The sequence below is a fragment of the Mustela putorius genome, unplaced genomic scaffold, assembly GCF_011764305.1.
Source record: "Mustela putorius furo isolate JIRA1106 unplaced genomic scaffold, ASM1176430v1.1 tig00003853_pilon_pilon_pilon, whole genome shotgun sequence".
Taxonomy (NCBI): Eukaryota; Metazoa; Chordata; class Mammalia; order Carnivora; family Mustelidae; genus Mustela; species Mustela putorius.
This window is the reverse complement of record NW_025422005.1, coordinates 7,891,234-7,905,920: the sequence shown is the minus strand read 5'-3', so window position 1 is coordinate 7,905,920 and position 14,687 is coordinate 7,891,234. Positions and strand designations below refer to the sequence as shown.

General features: G+C 53.8%; 1 protein-coding gene across 1 annotated transcript; it reads right to left on the bottom strand.

Annotated features, from left to right (window-relative positions):
* Positions 1–5,717: 5,717 nt before the first annotated feature.
* Positions 5,718–14,383, bottom strand: UBIAD1 (UbiA prenyltransferase domain containing 1). Its single transcript, XM_004741499.3, has 2 exons — positions 13,529–14,383; positions 5,718–8,176 (listed from the first exon to the last, which is right to left on the bottom strand). Exons 1-2 carry the CDS (start codon positions 14,052–14,054, stop codon positions 7,689–7,691), a joined length of 1,014 nt encoding a protein of 337 aa, XP_004741556.1. The 5' UTR covers positions 14,055–14,383; the 3' UTR covers positions 5,718–7,688.
* Between the last annotated feature and the right edge of the window lie 304 nt (positions 14,384–14,687).

Here is a 14,687-nt window from a genome sequence, read left to right as displayed (position 1 = left end):
CAAGCTATACGGCCTGGACTTGATGAAACTCGGTGTTGTGAGACTCCATGAGTGTTAGAAGGAGGGCCTGCTTGTCTGTCTGTCCTCTGGGATTGCACGATTCCTGAGGACAGGACCAGGTCTCTTTTACTGTGACACTCCAGAGCCTCGCCCAGGGCCTTTAACACGTAGTGCACTTGCTCAATTAACCGTGAATGACTGGCTGGCCCCGCCGCCGCCTGAAGGTGGCGCCAGAGAGGCCCCGCGGGCAGAAGTCTAGTGAAAGGTTCATGTGAGCCGGGAGCTGATGCTCTGGGTCCTGAACAATGAGGAGTGGAGACATTAATCTCGACCACCATCATTCTCCCACAACCCTTTGGGCCTCTGTGACAGCCCCTGCGATGGCATGAGAAGGGCGTATGCGTGTGCGCTCTCTCCACCGACGCACTGAGTCCTCCAAGAGCCCACGCACGCCCCATTTATCTTCAGCCCTGAGACCCAGCTGGTGCAGAGCAGGCTCAGCAGAGGCTGCTGGCCATGAAAGTGTCCGCGGAAAGGCCCTAGATGGGGACAGCTGGTGACAGGCGTGACCTCCGGCCACCTGGGCATCTCTCCTGAATCTGGACCCTCGCCGCTGGTGTTCCAGGGGGGTCCCTGTGCAGCCCACAGCTGAGGCAACCTTCCCTCCTCCTAACATGGCACTTTTCCTGGGCCTCGTCCCTCACGGCCATTCATCTTGATTAGGTATTGGCAGCCTCGGCTGATTAGATGCCCCACCACCCCCTCCTGTTTGTTTCTCAGCAAGGAGGCATCGGTGTTTCATGCTTCAGGCTTTGACCTTGGCAGTGGGGGGAATGGCCCTTTGCAAACCTGCTTCGGGGTTGTCTGGCTGTGCCCCCAGAGGGCTTCATGATGGAAGCTTCACCCAAAGTCTCAGAGGGCCATCGGGGGACTTTCTCCAGCCGGGGTCCGCCAGCACCTCTGCTTCCAGGGAGATTATCACCCTGATGGCTGCCTCTTCCTAGAAGCCTTGATCAAACTCATCATCACCTCTTCCGGGAAGCCTGCCTGGAAGCCTTGCTGATTAGCTCCACCGGCTCCCCCTTCTCTACATGCAGGACAGTAGGGAACGGTGGTTGCCAGTGTTTCTTCTCTCAGTGACATGCAATCAGCCTCGTCTCACTGAGTCTTCTGTGTCCCGAACGCTGTGTAACTATCGGCTCCAGGGGCCGCCCCGCCCTGAAGGTGGGGAGAGGCTCTCTCAGTCTCCCCCACCCCCTTCGCCGGGCAGCCAGCCACATTCTCAGGAAGCAGAGTCACCCACCTTCCTGAGTGGGCACTCTGAGTCAGTGGCTGGGTGGGGACTGCAAGAAACAGAGAAAATGAATGTGGGCCAGTGGGCGCAGAAGTAGAAATTTAACCCATACGGAACTTCCCATGTCACTGTGGGTGGGCAGCGGCCACTCTCCACGATCTGGGGATGAGAGACTGACCAGAGCGGGTGAGGCAAGCTGTTTCATTACTGTCCCCGCAGAGCCGGCCCCCTGGAGGTGTTGGAGGGACAGAGCAGTGGGCCTGGACAGGGATGGAGGGTGGGGGCACAGGAAGGGGCTCAGCTTGAAGCCCAGAGGGCAGCGGACCAGCACAGAGGCTGAGGGCAGTACCCAGTCCATGGCATCTCCTCTTCCTCCAACCGGTTCTCTCTTCTGCCAGCCACAGGCTCTCTGCATGCCTAGCTGGGCCCCCGCTGCCAAGAAATGGTTATCCCTCCATGCTGGGAACCGCCTCCCTGGGCCCTGGGCCACCTCCATGGGCTGCATCATTCACACGGTATCGGGAGCACCCCCAGGAACCTCTGCCTATGAGCACTGGGTGGGTGGGGGGCGGCTCAGGGAAATCGTGAAGGCTGATCCCTCTCTGATTGCTTCTGAAGCCCCCTTCTTGGGCACCCCATCAGCCTTATGCTCACTCCCTCGATCACCCCCAATGTTAAGAGCAGACCAACTGATTGAGTCCCCAGTGTACCAGATGCTGCGGGGCACACAGGACAGGGACGACGGGCAGGGTTTGCATTGTGCCTCCGTCACTTATGAGCTGGATGACCCTGGGAAAACTTTAAATAAACTTTAAATAAAACTTTAAATAAACTTCCTGAGCCTCAGTTTCCTCTCTTCTGCAAAAGAGACCCTACTCATGGGGTAGGAAAAGAATGTCTTTTCTCTTTTAGAACAATGCCTAACACACAGTGATAGCTTTCTTTCTACCATTCACTCAGTCGTTTAGCAAACACTTATGTAGAGGCTTCTATGTACAGAAGACAGCTGGATATTAAAAGAACTTCTGAGTTACTGCCCTAGTTCCCTTCTACTCCTCCCTACCCTGAGGAGAACACACCCGTTCCCACCACTCAGGGTCAGCAGGCGAGACAGAGCAGTGCACGCTCTCAACCCATCGGGCAGCCCGGGAAAGTCTAGCCACTGGCAAGGACCTCCGTCAGGAGACGACTGGCACCTGAGCACCTGCTCGGTGGGCCCAGGCACTGTGCTCGGGCTGACTTAGGACTTAAGTAAGATAAGATGGTCTGTGCGCTCCAGTCCTGCCACCTACTGGGGGAGACCATGGAAGTCATGTGGACAAACTGATAGGGAACACACACACACACACACACACACACCCCATGCCAGGCCCTCCCTGTGAAACCCTCTGTGACCCTAATGCGGGCGCTGCCAAGGAAGGCTAGGGGAAGCAGAGAGGGATATGGTAGGCATGCCGGGGTGTGGGCTGTCTCCCGGGATGTACTAGCATCACGTACAGCCCCAGACCAATTTCCCTCGATGCCCAAATCCCAGTTGAGAGCATGTGATCAAGAGCTTCGCTGCCCTCCTCAAGACCCTCCCGGAGCCCTCGGGGGTCCAGTGGGTCAGGGGCACCGAAGGGGTCCGTGCCTTGCAATGATCACGTTCCCCCACCATCTGCAAGCACTCCCGAAGAGCCAGGGCTCAGCCCTTGTCACCTCTGCAGGCAGGGGGCCCGACTCGGTTTACACGGCCATTTGGCACCCTGGCTCGGTGACTCGCGGTGGGAGGGCTGCAGCGATCTGAAGGAGAGGACATCACAAATGTCAGCTGGCTGAGACCCGAGTGCCAGGTCCTTGCCAGAGGCACTGCTTCCACACCAGCCTGCACCGTCTGGAGTCCATAATGCGGGAGGCTGACAGTCCATTAGCAGCAGAGTGGTCCGCAGGGCTCGGAGGAAAGGAGCGGTCTGTCACCCACCTCACTTCAAGAGCAAAATCAACGCGCTGTGTGTGTGTGTGTGTGTGTGTGTGAGTGTGTCTCCACACACGCCCACGCATGTGTGTATACGTCTCTAAAAAGGGAACATTAATCACAGCTGTGCCTGTTAAAATAGGCACAGACAACAATCTGACATCACAGAGAGGAAATGGTGACATAGTTCTTGTCCTCTGTCCTCCCGACCCCCAGGGGCAGGTTTGAGAGACAATCCCAGAAAAACAGGACAGCTGTATCACAGGATTGGGAGACCCCTCAGGGCTTCGGGTCCTCCCCTCTCTGACATCTGGCTCTTTGCTTCAGTGTTTCTGACAAGCTATCCTTTCACTTGAATGCCTCTTGTCACAGGGAACTCACTGCCACTGCGGTTTCCAACATCCCCCTTGCCAATTCCTCTAGTGGCCAGAAAGTTCTTCTTGAGCTGAAAGCTTAGACTTGAAGCCATATAACTTTTATGCATTGGTCCTAGGTTTGCCCTTTGAAGTCAAACACACACACACACACACACACACACACGCACACACACACACACCCTTTTCCCCCAGAATAGCCCTCTCCTGAGTCTCCTTGCCATGCCGACATGGTTTTAAGTGCCCTCACCAGTGTGCCTACTACTTTCTTGACAAGATCTGGTCTGTGAATCACATCTTCAAAACGCACTTCCCACCCTCAGAGACATAAAATCTTTGCTGCAGCTGTTACCACTGTGAAAACACACACACATGGCTACGGGGCACGGGCATGCACACACATGCGGGCACAGAAATAAAGTTCCTCTGACTGCCTTTTCATCCATTTCTTCTTTCATGTCATATTGTCAAAGGGCTTGCTGCTATCCAAGTACATCACATCCAAGTACATCATATCCAACATACATATGTTTGACCCATCCATTTTTCAAGAAAAATCTCAGAAACTAAGAAAGGAAGGGCGCTCAGAAAGGGACCCAGCCTCTCAGGTGTGATCCAACGACACAGGGATGGGCAGAATCTGCACCTTCCTTGTTCCGGACACGGGTCGCCTGTTAATTTGGCCTTGGATCACGTTAACCTTCATGGAAGTCAGAACTCGTTACTGACTCACATGGGCCTTTGGGCCAGATAACAGGCTCAGGCTTTGGCATGCTTGTCTGGATACAAGGAGTTAATGGCATGTGATGTCTTCTATTGTCCGCCCCCCAGAAGAGGCCCACATCAAGCCCCCTCACCTCACCCCACCCCACCCCGGTGGACTTTGTGCAAAGGGTCCTATGAGGGGTGGGAAGCAGCGTGATGCTTTGAATACGGGAGGTGAACGAGGCAGATTGTGGAGGGAACAGGTGCTTTCCTGAGATTAGGCCAAAATGGGGATTGGTGACGGGAAGGAGCGCCTTCCCACGTACTCTTCAGCAAGGAGGACCTGCTGTCAGGGGCATTTGAACCCTTCTAGAGCAATATCCAAGAAACAAGGGTGGGCTCCAGGGCCAAACCTGAGCATGAGCAGAAGGGAAGCAACCTCACAGATACTGAGAGAGCCAAGGCCTGGCCAACAGGCCTGACTCCTGCCCCCTCGGAGACCCAGGAATCCTGGGTGATCCCAGACGGAAGGGAGCGGGCCCAACAAGTGACTGAGCTTGACTTTCCAGCCACCCCACAGGACAAGAGAAAAAACCAGACTCAGAAATAAAGGCACGATATGGACTCCCAGGGTCATTGAAAAAATTCATACCCGCCACATCTGCTGTCACGCCATGGAGGACGTCCCCCTTCTGATGTCATGCAGTTGATCTGGGGGACCCAAGGATACTTATACTTATCCATGCTAAATCTCTCCTTTGACCCATCAAAGCAGCCTTTTGATTTACAAGGATCCTAATCATCAGCCATATTATAAGCTCTCCCTCTTAAGTTTACAAAACCTGTGTCTTGGACTAATTCTAGTTTTTGACAACAGGTGTTGGACCAGCCAGGTCAAGGGCAGAAGGCAGGCTCACACGGGCCGCTACAGGACTCCTTGCCCATTGGCATGATACCCTGGCCAGCCCGCTCTCCCCCACAGCTTGTTCAGTCTCCCGGTCAGTTCCTCGGCTAGACTGCTATCCATTCTGCATCTCTCTGCTTTGCTCCTAAGGACATATTATCAAATGCCTCGCTGAAACCCAAATGTACTCCATCTACTACACATTCTCCGTCCATCAGCACAGGGACCCTATCAAGAAAAAAGAAAAATGAAAGTAGCCAAGGACACGGGGAGTGAGGTTACTCTGGCCTGGCTGGCTCTAAGCAGTCCCTCGGGTCTCTCCTAAAGGCTCATCAAGTCTGGTCAAACCTCCCCCTCCCCAGATTCATTGCCAAAGACCCGGTACCACACCCCCACCCCCACCGAATGTCCCAGCATTCCTGCGCTGGTCTGAGATTGACGAGTCCGAGTGCACAGTGAGACAAGAAGGAGGAAGAAAGCAAAGACGACTGATAAACACTGTTTTTATTCACAAGTCTAAAGAAGACCTTTGTTGAATCAGGAGATATAATACAAATTATGGTGGCCTGCATATAAAATCTGGCACTAAATTGGGCCTTTTAGAAACATTTATATATAAAAATATGCATTAAAATCTGTACTACAACACAGTGCAGAGGCTCACCGACACCTCCCGACGTTGAGTGCTTCTGAAGGAGGGTCTGGTCTGGGGATGCAGGGAACTCCGGTCCTAGAGTCGCAGGAGGGAGACTTGAGTGAGAATGGCCTGCTCTTAACAGGGGCCACAAGAGCCTGGCATTGAAGGCAGGACCCCCCTGAGCACAATGCCATGGGCCCGGTGTGAAAGAAAAATGGTGCTGGGAAGAATGGCTGGAGAGGAGGGCCATCCTTCCTACTCTTGCTACTGGGCTCTGACCACCGTTGGAGGATTCTGGAGCTCTGTAGACAAAACACTCTTAACGTTGGAGGAAGGCCTGCAATTTCCAAATATGTTTTTTCCAAGGAAACTGACCAATTCTAACTCCAGGAGCCAAATCATCATTAGCCTGATTTGAACACCCGGGTAAGAACCAGTTCTTGTCTTATACGGTGGCTGAGACCATGAGATGCCACTCAGAAAGGCTATTATCACAACAGAAAAGTATAATGCTGATGGGCTCAATCTATTTCAGTCTTGGACCAAATACAACCGAGCCACTCTCGCCCAGAAATTGTACTTTGCGGGCAGTGAAATGAGAGGCAGCTCCGATCAGCACTGGAATTCCCCCATTCGGGGAGCAAACGATCTTTGCACAAGGCAATGGAGAAACGGGGTCAGTACTGCACGTCTGTCTTCAATGAGCGAGACACAGTGCCCTCCCAGGCAGGGCCCGCCATCTGGCTGAACAGGGTCAGGACTGTGTCTATCGGCTTATTCGTTCAGGGATGAGCAACATCCCTGGTCTGCTCAGCCTGTGGCTCGGTGGAAAATGACAACTGTCCCCAACTCAGCTGCTACACTGCTACCCAAATAGTGAGGCTCCATGGCTGGGAGATGTACAAATGGGAACCTGACAGAAATGGAGGGTGGGCACAAGGGAGCGGAAGGCAAGGTGATGGGTTGGGGGAGAAGCCAGCCCCGGGGGCTTTAAGGAGTGCACGATCCCTAGGATTTCAGGGCTCCTCATAGTTAATGAAAGGGCTGGAGGGCTTCCTGTCATTCCAGTAGATTCTACAAAGGGAAAACAGCAGCCCTACCAGTTTCTTTCCAAAAGCAGAATGACTTTCTGAGCAGCCCCCAGGGTGGGGGTGGTTCCCTTCCCCAGCCCCCAGGGTCCTGACTGGCTGGCCGCAGGCTGATCTGCCACTTCTCCACTGGCCCATAAGGGAAGGGAGAGATGAGGGGCCAAAGGGTCCAAATCACGATGAGGCAAAAAGCCTGCACCACGGTAGGCTGTTAACGAGGGACTTTCCGAAGCAGTGTATTTCAGGCCCCAAGCGTTCAAGGTAAGACACAGATGCACCCCGGGTCACCAGGCCCTGGCACCGAATGCGGGCACATCCTGGGAGACCCAGCAACCAGGACGACACTTCCGGCGGGTGGTGGTGCGAGTGGGAGCCTCAGTGACTCTGGCTCTTCCAGGACCAGAGGCCACGCCAGCAGCTCCTGCACAGTCTCCGGGCCTTTTCATCGGCTTTAAAGTGACCTAACAGCACCCCCTAGTGGAAATCATCAATAAAACAAGGACCACGCACCCCGTTCACCTTCTCACACTAGTAGTGGTTTCAAGACTCACCATGAAACAGAGTGACACAAAAACAAAACTTTATCTTTAGAAAGAAAATACTAAAACAGGTGGGCGTTCAGAAGGCAACTTCAGGCCCCTCACTGCAAACCACCTGCCCTCTTCAGATTCTCTGCCTTCCAGAGAAACATTCCGAGACCGGGGGGAAAGGGAGGGAGAGCGCCGGGTCCCCTTACAGTTTGGGCAGACTGCCCACGGGGGCCAGAATGATGCCGAAGACATAGAAGAGCCCCAGCAGGAGGTTGAGCTTGGCAGTCCTCTGGGGCAGTTTGTTGAAAGTCTGGCTTCGGAACTGTCTCTCCAGGGAGAAGGCCATGGGGATGGTGAGGAGGGGGAGGGCCAGGCTGATGCTGCAGTGCGTGGCCAGGATGCTGAAGATCAGGTAGGGCAGGAAGAGCAGCGTGTTGTAGAGCATGTAGGAGAGCGTGGGGCCGATGAGGATGGCCAGCGTGACGATGCCGGCCGCCCTGTCCGACTCCATGTCCCTGGTGTTGTTGGAATGGAGAATGGCCTCGGTGCTGAGGGCGAGGGGGATGGCGTAGACCAGTGGGAAGACTGCCAGGGACCCCACCTGGACGGCGTAGGCGAACATCACAGCCAGCGGGCCAAAAGTGATGAGGATGACGAGGTCTCCCAGAGCCACGTACTTGAATCCGATTCCTACGGCCAGAAAACCCAGAGAGCTGGTATGAGATCGAGGGCTGGAAACCGAGGGGCCGTTCATTGGCTGGGAGCGGTGAGTTCTCGGGTGGGAAGAACGGCCAGTCAGGGAGCTCCCTGCCCTCTGGTTTTGTCTCCGGTGACACAGAGGGGCAGAGAACACTCGTCTGTCAGCACCCACTTAGGCTTCACAGTCAAGTTTTCCTCCCTACTGTCGCCAGCATAGCCTTGCAACAAAGAGCGGTGGGCGCCCACTGCACACGGGGTCTAACCAGAGAGCCCGTGAAGGCTCTGAGAGGCCTCACAATCTGGGTCTTTGGCTTCTTCCCTTCACCGACCCCTGCAAGACATGGCTTCTGTCGGTCAGGCCCTCACAGGAAACCCATCCCAGTCTCTTACTTTGCTGCCTCCTTCTTCCACAGCCTCTGCGGGGCTCTGGTCTGGAAAGCCCCGCTCGGTGAAACTTCAGGGCACCCAAACTCCACATAAAGAAACTTCCACCCACGTGACGAGTAACAGCTCAGATGACAAAGTTACAGCGCTGCTTCCCCTCTCTGGTTCCCTTGAATTACAACTAAATCAGCCCAAACTCCAACCCACCTCAAATGCCATCTAAACCACTTCATTCCGACCTGCCCAGTTCTCTCCAAAGATGCCACACTCCATCGGATCTCACGCCATCCCTGAATTCTGAGTCCTCGTCACCCTATACGGGGAACACTGTGACACCCACTCTCAGGACCTCCCCGCCCTGGCCTTCCTCCGATCTCCACGGGCAGCCAGAGGGGGCCTTCGGAAACACTCATCGGACTGTGCCCCTCCCCCAACATACACCTGAAAACCCTCAGCACAGGTTGTCCTCGGATCTTTCACCCGCTTGCCTCTGGGGCTGCCCTGCCTCCCTCCGGCCTCACCTAGAGCTCCTCTCTGCCTCGCTCATATTTCTGTCAGTTCCTCGGGGCCTTCGGACACCCCACCCCACCTCTGCCTGGCTAACTCCTACTCACCCTTCAAGACGTTAAAGCCCATTCCTCCAGGCAGCCTTCCCTCATCCCCTGAGCCACATCCAGTCCCTTGCAATACACATGCTCCCAGGGGACCCAGATTTCCAGCTTTGTAAAATTCATCACACTTCTAATGACTTTGTCTCCATCTTTCCCTCAAACCTAAGTTCCAGAGAGCAGGGCCTTGGGTCTGGTTTGTTCACAGCTCGCTCCCCAGTGCGTGGCACCAAGGCTGAACCGAACACAGAGCTACAGTAACAAGCACCCAGAGTCTGGGGCCCAGGTGAAGAAGAACGTCTCACTCAGAGCGAGGCAGCACGGGGCGGCTGAGAGGTGGGCCCGGCACAGACCGCTACAGAAGTCTGGGAGACCTCCAGGTCTAACCAAGCTTCCAACTCATGGCCTCACGATCAGGAGACAAAGAAAAGTACTGGGTCACCAACTGCACTTTAACCCACCAGGGAACACGGTCTGGAGAGGATGGAAAGTGAGAGCAGCCAGAGTACGGGATTCGGCTCAAGATTCCCTTCACACGAGTAGCTGGGGTTCTGGTTCTTGTTTTTTTTCCAGCTTTATTGAAAGATAAGTGACACGCAACACTTGGCACGTTCATATACGGCATGATGACTACCACCAGATCGCAAAACTACCACCAGATCACATTCCGCACAATGACTACCACCTGATCACATACCACACGATGACTACCACCAGAGCATCAGTCCACGTCTCAGTTTAGTCGAGGTGCTTTGGTGCTCAAGTGCCCACCCTTGGTTCTTTAGAATGAAGCATCCCCAGGGAAGGGTCACAGCCATGGCCTCCGGAAGCCACCAACACTCGGAAGTCCTTCCGCACTCCCCAAGCAGCGCGGTGACAAACGATTTGGTTGTCTGAGGACACGCCCTCCAGGAGGAAGCTGCTCGAGCAGAACCCTGGCTCCCGCTATAAATTAGTAAACCGATGTCTCCTGCGGTACCTCACACATTGAGGGAACAACCCCCACCCAGGGAAGTGCCGGGCAGGGATACTCTCAGTGGGGAGCTGGCAGGTTTCTCCTCCAGCTAGCTGCCCGTTCCTCTTTTGCCGATATTCCGAGCTCTCCCAGCAGACACCGGAGCTGTCACTACGGAAGAGAACACAAGAGCGCTCTTGCCTTGACATCTGGCTAGATTACCCATCTGGCTGGATCTCATAGATCAGCCGGCAAAAAATAATGTGAGCAAAACAAGGACACACCCCCACCCTGAGCAGGTCCTGCACAGAAACCAACCACAAGCCCACTGCAGGGCTGAGAAAGGTCTGGTAACCTCCTGGAAGTTATCTGACAGGAGAAAATGATAGAGCCCTCGGGGAGGAAAACTGCTTCCAGAGTATGGCCCAGGGCTCACAGGCTCCACCTGCTTCAAAATGTGGCCCACCTCTCCTTCGGGGCATTCCCACCCCTCCCAACACCACTTTCCAAATGAGCCAACACAGTGAAGGCCTGGGCAAGCTCTCAGCGCAGCAGGCAGCATGAATTCATTAAAATATAAACCAGAATGTTGGCAAGGCCACGGAGCGCTTATACGTTGCTGGTGGGAACACAGAACTAGTACGACCACTTCAGAAAACACGCTGGCAGCTTCCCATCAAGTTAAAACATTCATCGACCCTCTGACCCAGCGCTTCCACTCCCAGCTTTCGCCCCCAAATGATGAAAACAAATACCCACAGAAAGACTTCGCCGGGAGTGTTCAGGCATAATAGACAAAATACGGAAACAATCCAAATGTCGCCGGACAGGAGAAAGGATAAGCAAATTGTGGTTCTGTCCGCACAGTGGATCCTATTCAGCAATAAAAAGGGACCACTGATGCCCGTCACGACGCGATGAGATCTCAAACTACCATGCGGAGCGAAGAAACCGGGCACAGGAATTCAAATGGAACGACTCCATTTCCGTAACATTCCAGACCAGACAAAACAATCTTTGTGAAAGAAACCAAACAGGGTGGCCTCTGGATAGGGGCAGGGAGAGTGGGAATTCACGGGAAAGGAAGCTGTGATGGAAATGTGAGGGTGACGGAAACTTTCTTTATCGGGACAAGGTGTGGGCTTTACGACTGTGTGCCTCTGCTGCAATTGATGAGACTCTAACACTTCTGTGCATTTCACCATAGCCAATTCTATCAATAAAGGTCAACATTTAACCCATAAATCACGTTACGCCAGGACTCTGCTTGATGCATTTCAGTGTCTCCCCATTTGTTCGTTCAATGAATATTAAATAGTAACCACATGCCAGGCCGTGTTCTGGGCACCCTGGCTTCGGCAAAGAATGGAGACCCAAATCCCTAACCCCAGGGAGCTTCTAGTCTACGTGGGAAGACAATGAGCGAAGTCAGTACTTTAGACGGTGCATTAGAAGTAGTCTGTGCTACGAAGGAAAATAAAGCAGAAAAGAGCAACAGGGAAAGTATTGTGGGGGAAAACTCAGCGTGTGTGTGTGTGTGTGTGTGTGTGTGTGCACGCGCGCAATTTTATTTTATTTTCAGCTGCTGCAAAAAAACTTTATTGTTTTGTAATTTTAAATAGGATATAAAGCAAGGCCTCACAAAACAGCTTGCAATTGAGCAAATCGGTGGAGGAGGTTAGAAAGTGAATCAGGCAGAGAGGAGGAAGGGCTTTCCAAGCCAAAGAAAAGCATCTACAAAGGACCTGGGACAGCAGCATGCCCTGACCGTTCCAGGAACAGCCAGGAGGGCAGCGTGGCTGGCAACAAACTGTGTTTGCCTTCAAAATATATGCAGGGGGCGCCTGGATGGCTCAGTGGGTTAAATGCTCTTCCTTTGGCTCAGGTCATGATCTCAGGGTCCTAGGATAGAGCCCCGCATCAGGCTCTCTGCTCAGCGGGGAGCCTGCTTCCTCCTCTCTCTCTCTGCCTGCCTCTCTGCCGACTTGTGATCTCTGTCTGTCGAATAAATAAATAAAATATTTTATATATATATATTCCGAATCTGACACCCTCTTCTCTTCTCTACCACCAGCACCCTGATGCAGGCCGCCGCACTTCTCCCGCCGGGATCGTCCGCAGCCTCCTCGTCCTCCTGCTTCAGTCCTTGCCCACCCTCCTTTATCCATTCTTTGAAAACCTTACGACCCACTTGATCTTTGTGCTTCTCTGCCCTTCCCCCACACACTTTCCTTGCTTTACCTCCTTGTATTTACTCTCTCTCTCTTACTCACATAATGGACTCACGATGTTCCTCAATTTTTTGACGATGTTCCTCAATTTTTTGAGGAACACTCCTGCCTTAAGGCCTTTGGCAACTACCACTCTGAGATTTCAAACACCCTTCCTCTAGATACATGCTTAGCCGACCTCCTTCTATCTTTGCTTATATTACCTTTGTGAGGAGGCCTACCTTGATCAAACTGCTTCAAACAGCTAGGTCCTCCTTCCTTGCTCTAGTTATTTCATTTATGAAGATGTTATTCATTTGTCAGAGAGAGAGCACAAGCAGGCAGAGTGGCAGGGAGAGGCAGAGAGACAAACAGACTTCCCGCAGAGCAAGGAGCCCAATGCCGAACTTGATCCCAGGACCTTAGGATCATGACCTGAGCCGAAAGCAGCCTCTTAACCGACTGAGCCACCCAGGCGTCCCCTTGCTCTTTTATTTTTTCGTTATAAGCACTAATCACGTTTTCATATACTATCATCAGGGTCCCAAATCATCTGGGCTTAGCAGGAACTCTCCTGATTTCCACACCTAAAGTCCAGCGTCCTGGGAGCCGTCTTAAGTCCTGAGCACACCAGGACATTGGTGATCCTGAATAGAATTTACTAGTTTGACTTTCTATCTCTCCTCAAGATCTATAAAATAACTCCCCCAAGAGCCCCTGCTCAGGATCTGTGACTGTTGGGTTCACACAGAACAGTGCCTGGCATATAACAGGTGCTCAAAAAGTAGGCCTGGACCACCTGTCCATCACTACCTTAATAAGCTTGTTGCAAGCAGTCACACAGCAAACTTGCTGAAAGTAATCAGCTGTGTGATGTTGAGCTCTTCAAATGTAATTCCACTGGAATTCGAAACAGTGGTGTTATAGGATATGACCACAAAAAGAAACTAGATGGAAACATTCCCATATATGTGATTCCCATATATGGACTAACATTCATAAACCAAGCCAGGATCTTCCCAGCTCACTAGGGTTCTCCAAAAATCCACATGACCCACACATTGTAGATTTCACGTAAATGGCCTAACTCAAAAAAGAGCCTTTGACACCTCTTCTCCAGCCCTCTAACTCCTATGCGAAGCACAAGTTTCTAGTACATGCAGCCAGGAAACAGGCCAAGTCTTACCTCCTGTGTAGAGAAAGGAGCCAGACAGGCCTCCAAAGTAGATGAGAGCCAAGTGCTCCAGTTTCAAAGGAGACAGGTAGTAGAGACAAGCGGCACAGACACAGCCCAAAGTGTAGAGGAAGACTCCAAACCGGACAACATCCTGGGGCTCCAAGATTCGGTCCACCAGGGTCCGGTCATCACTCTTTTTGTGGTCAATGCCCTTGGAAAAGTCATAGTAAGTGTTGACCAGATTACCAGCCCCATGCACGGCCAGCACAGCCACGGCACAACCCACCAGCAGCCTGGGATCCAGGACGCCGTGGGATCTGTAGGCTAGGGCACTGCCCAGGGCCACCGGCGTGAGGGAAGCACTGAAGCTCCAGGGCCGCAGGGCCAGCACGTAGGAAGCGCACTTCTGCCTCCAGGAGCGTTGGGGAAGCCTGTCCTCCTCCGGGCAGTCGTTCCCCAGCAGGTCCCTGTCCCCGGACTTGGCCGTCTCTCCCGCCTGTATGTTAATCTCCCCTGGGACCTGGGAGGCCGCCATGGAAGCTACACGTGGCTGAAGTCAAAGTTAATAGTGAACACCCGCGAACAGCCGCGGGGCGGGGCGGCCAGACCTGACCTTCCTTCGGTTCCGCCCCGGGGCCGGGCTGGGGAGGCGGCGGGCCCCGGGGGTAGAGACCGTGCGGACCTGGCAGCCCGCGAGGCCCGGCGGCACCGCCCAGACCTGCTGTCAGCCGGGCGAAGCCTGTCTCTCGACCTCGCTAAGACCCGGGCTAGAGCCCGAGGACGAGCTGCGGCCACCAGCCCCGAGGTACTGGGGCCGCCATCTTGTGCGCCCGCCTCCGGAGGCCCGCCCGGAAACAGGGGCCGACGCGCCGACCGGACCGAGGCGGGGGCGGGGCCTGGGGCTTGGGGGCGGGCTTGGGGGCGGGGGGCGGGGCTGACGGAAACTCCGCGGTCCACCCTTTCGCTCAAGGAGTATCCGAGCCCGGCAGCTGCCCCCAGACCCGCGGCATCACTTAATACCACAAGGACGACCCCGATTGCGTGTCGCTTTACGACTTACCTAGAGCTTCCACTCAACAAAATAGGACTCATTCATTTTTTTCATTCAACAAGCGTTTACTGAGCACCTACTATATCGTATGCAGCAGTGAAAAAATGGACACGAATC

Coding starts and splice junctions, on each gene's coding strand:
- UBIAD1 (XM_004741499.3), bottom strand. CDS start 14,054: ATGGCGGCCTCCCAGGTCCCAGGGGAGATTAACATACAGGCGGGAGAG. Junction 8,177..13,528: donor CTCCTTTCTCTACACAGGAG/GTAAGACTTGGC, acceptor TTCTGGCCGTAG/GAATCGGATTCAAGTACGTG.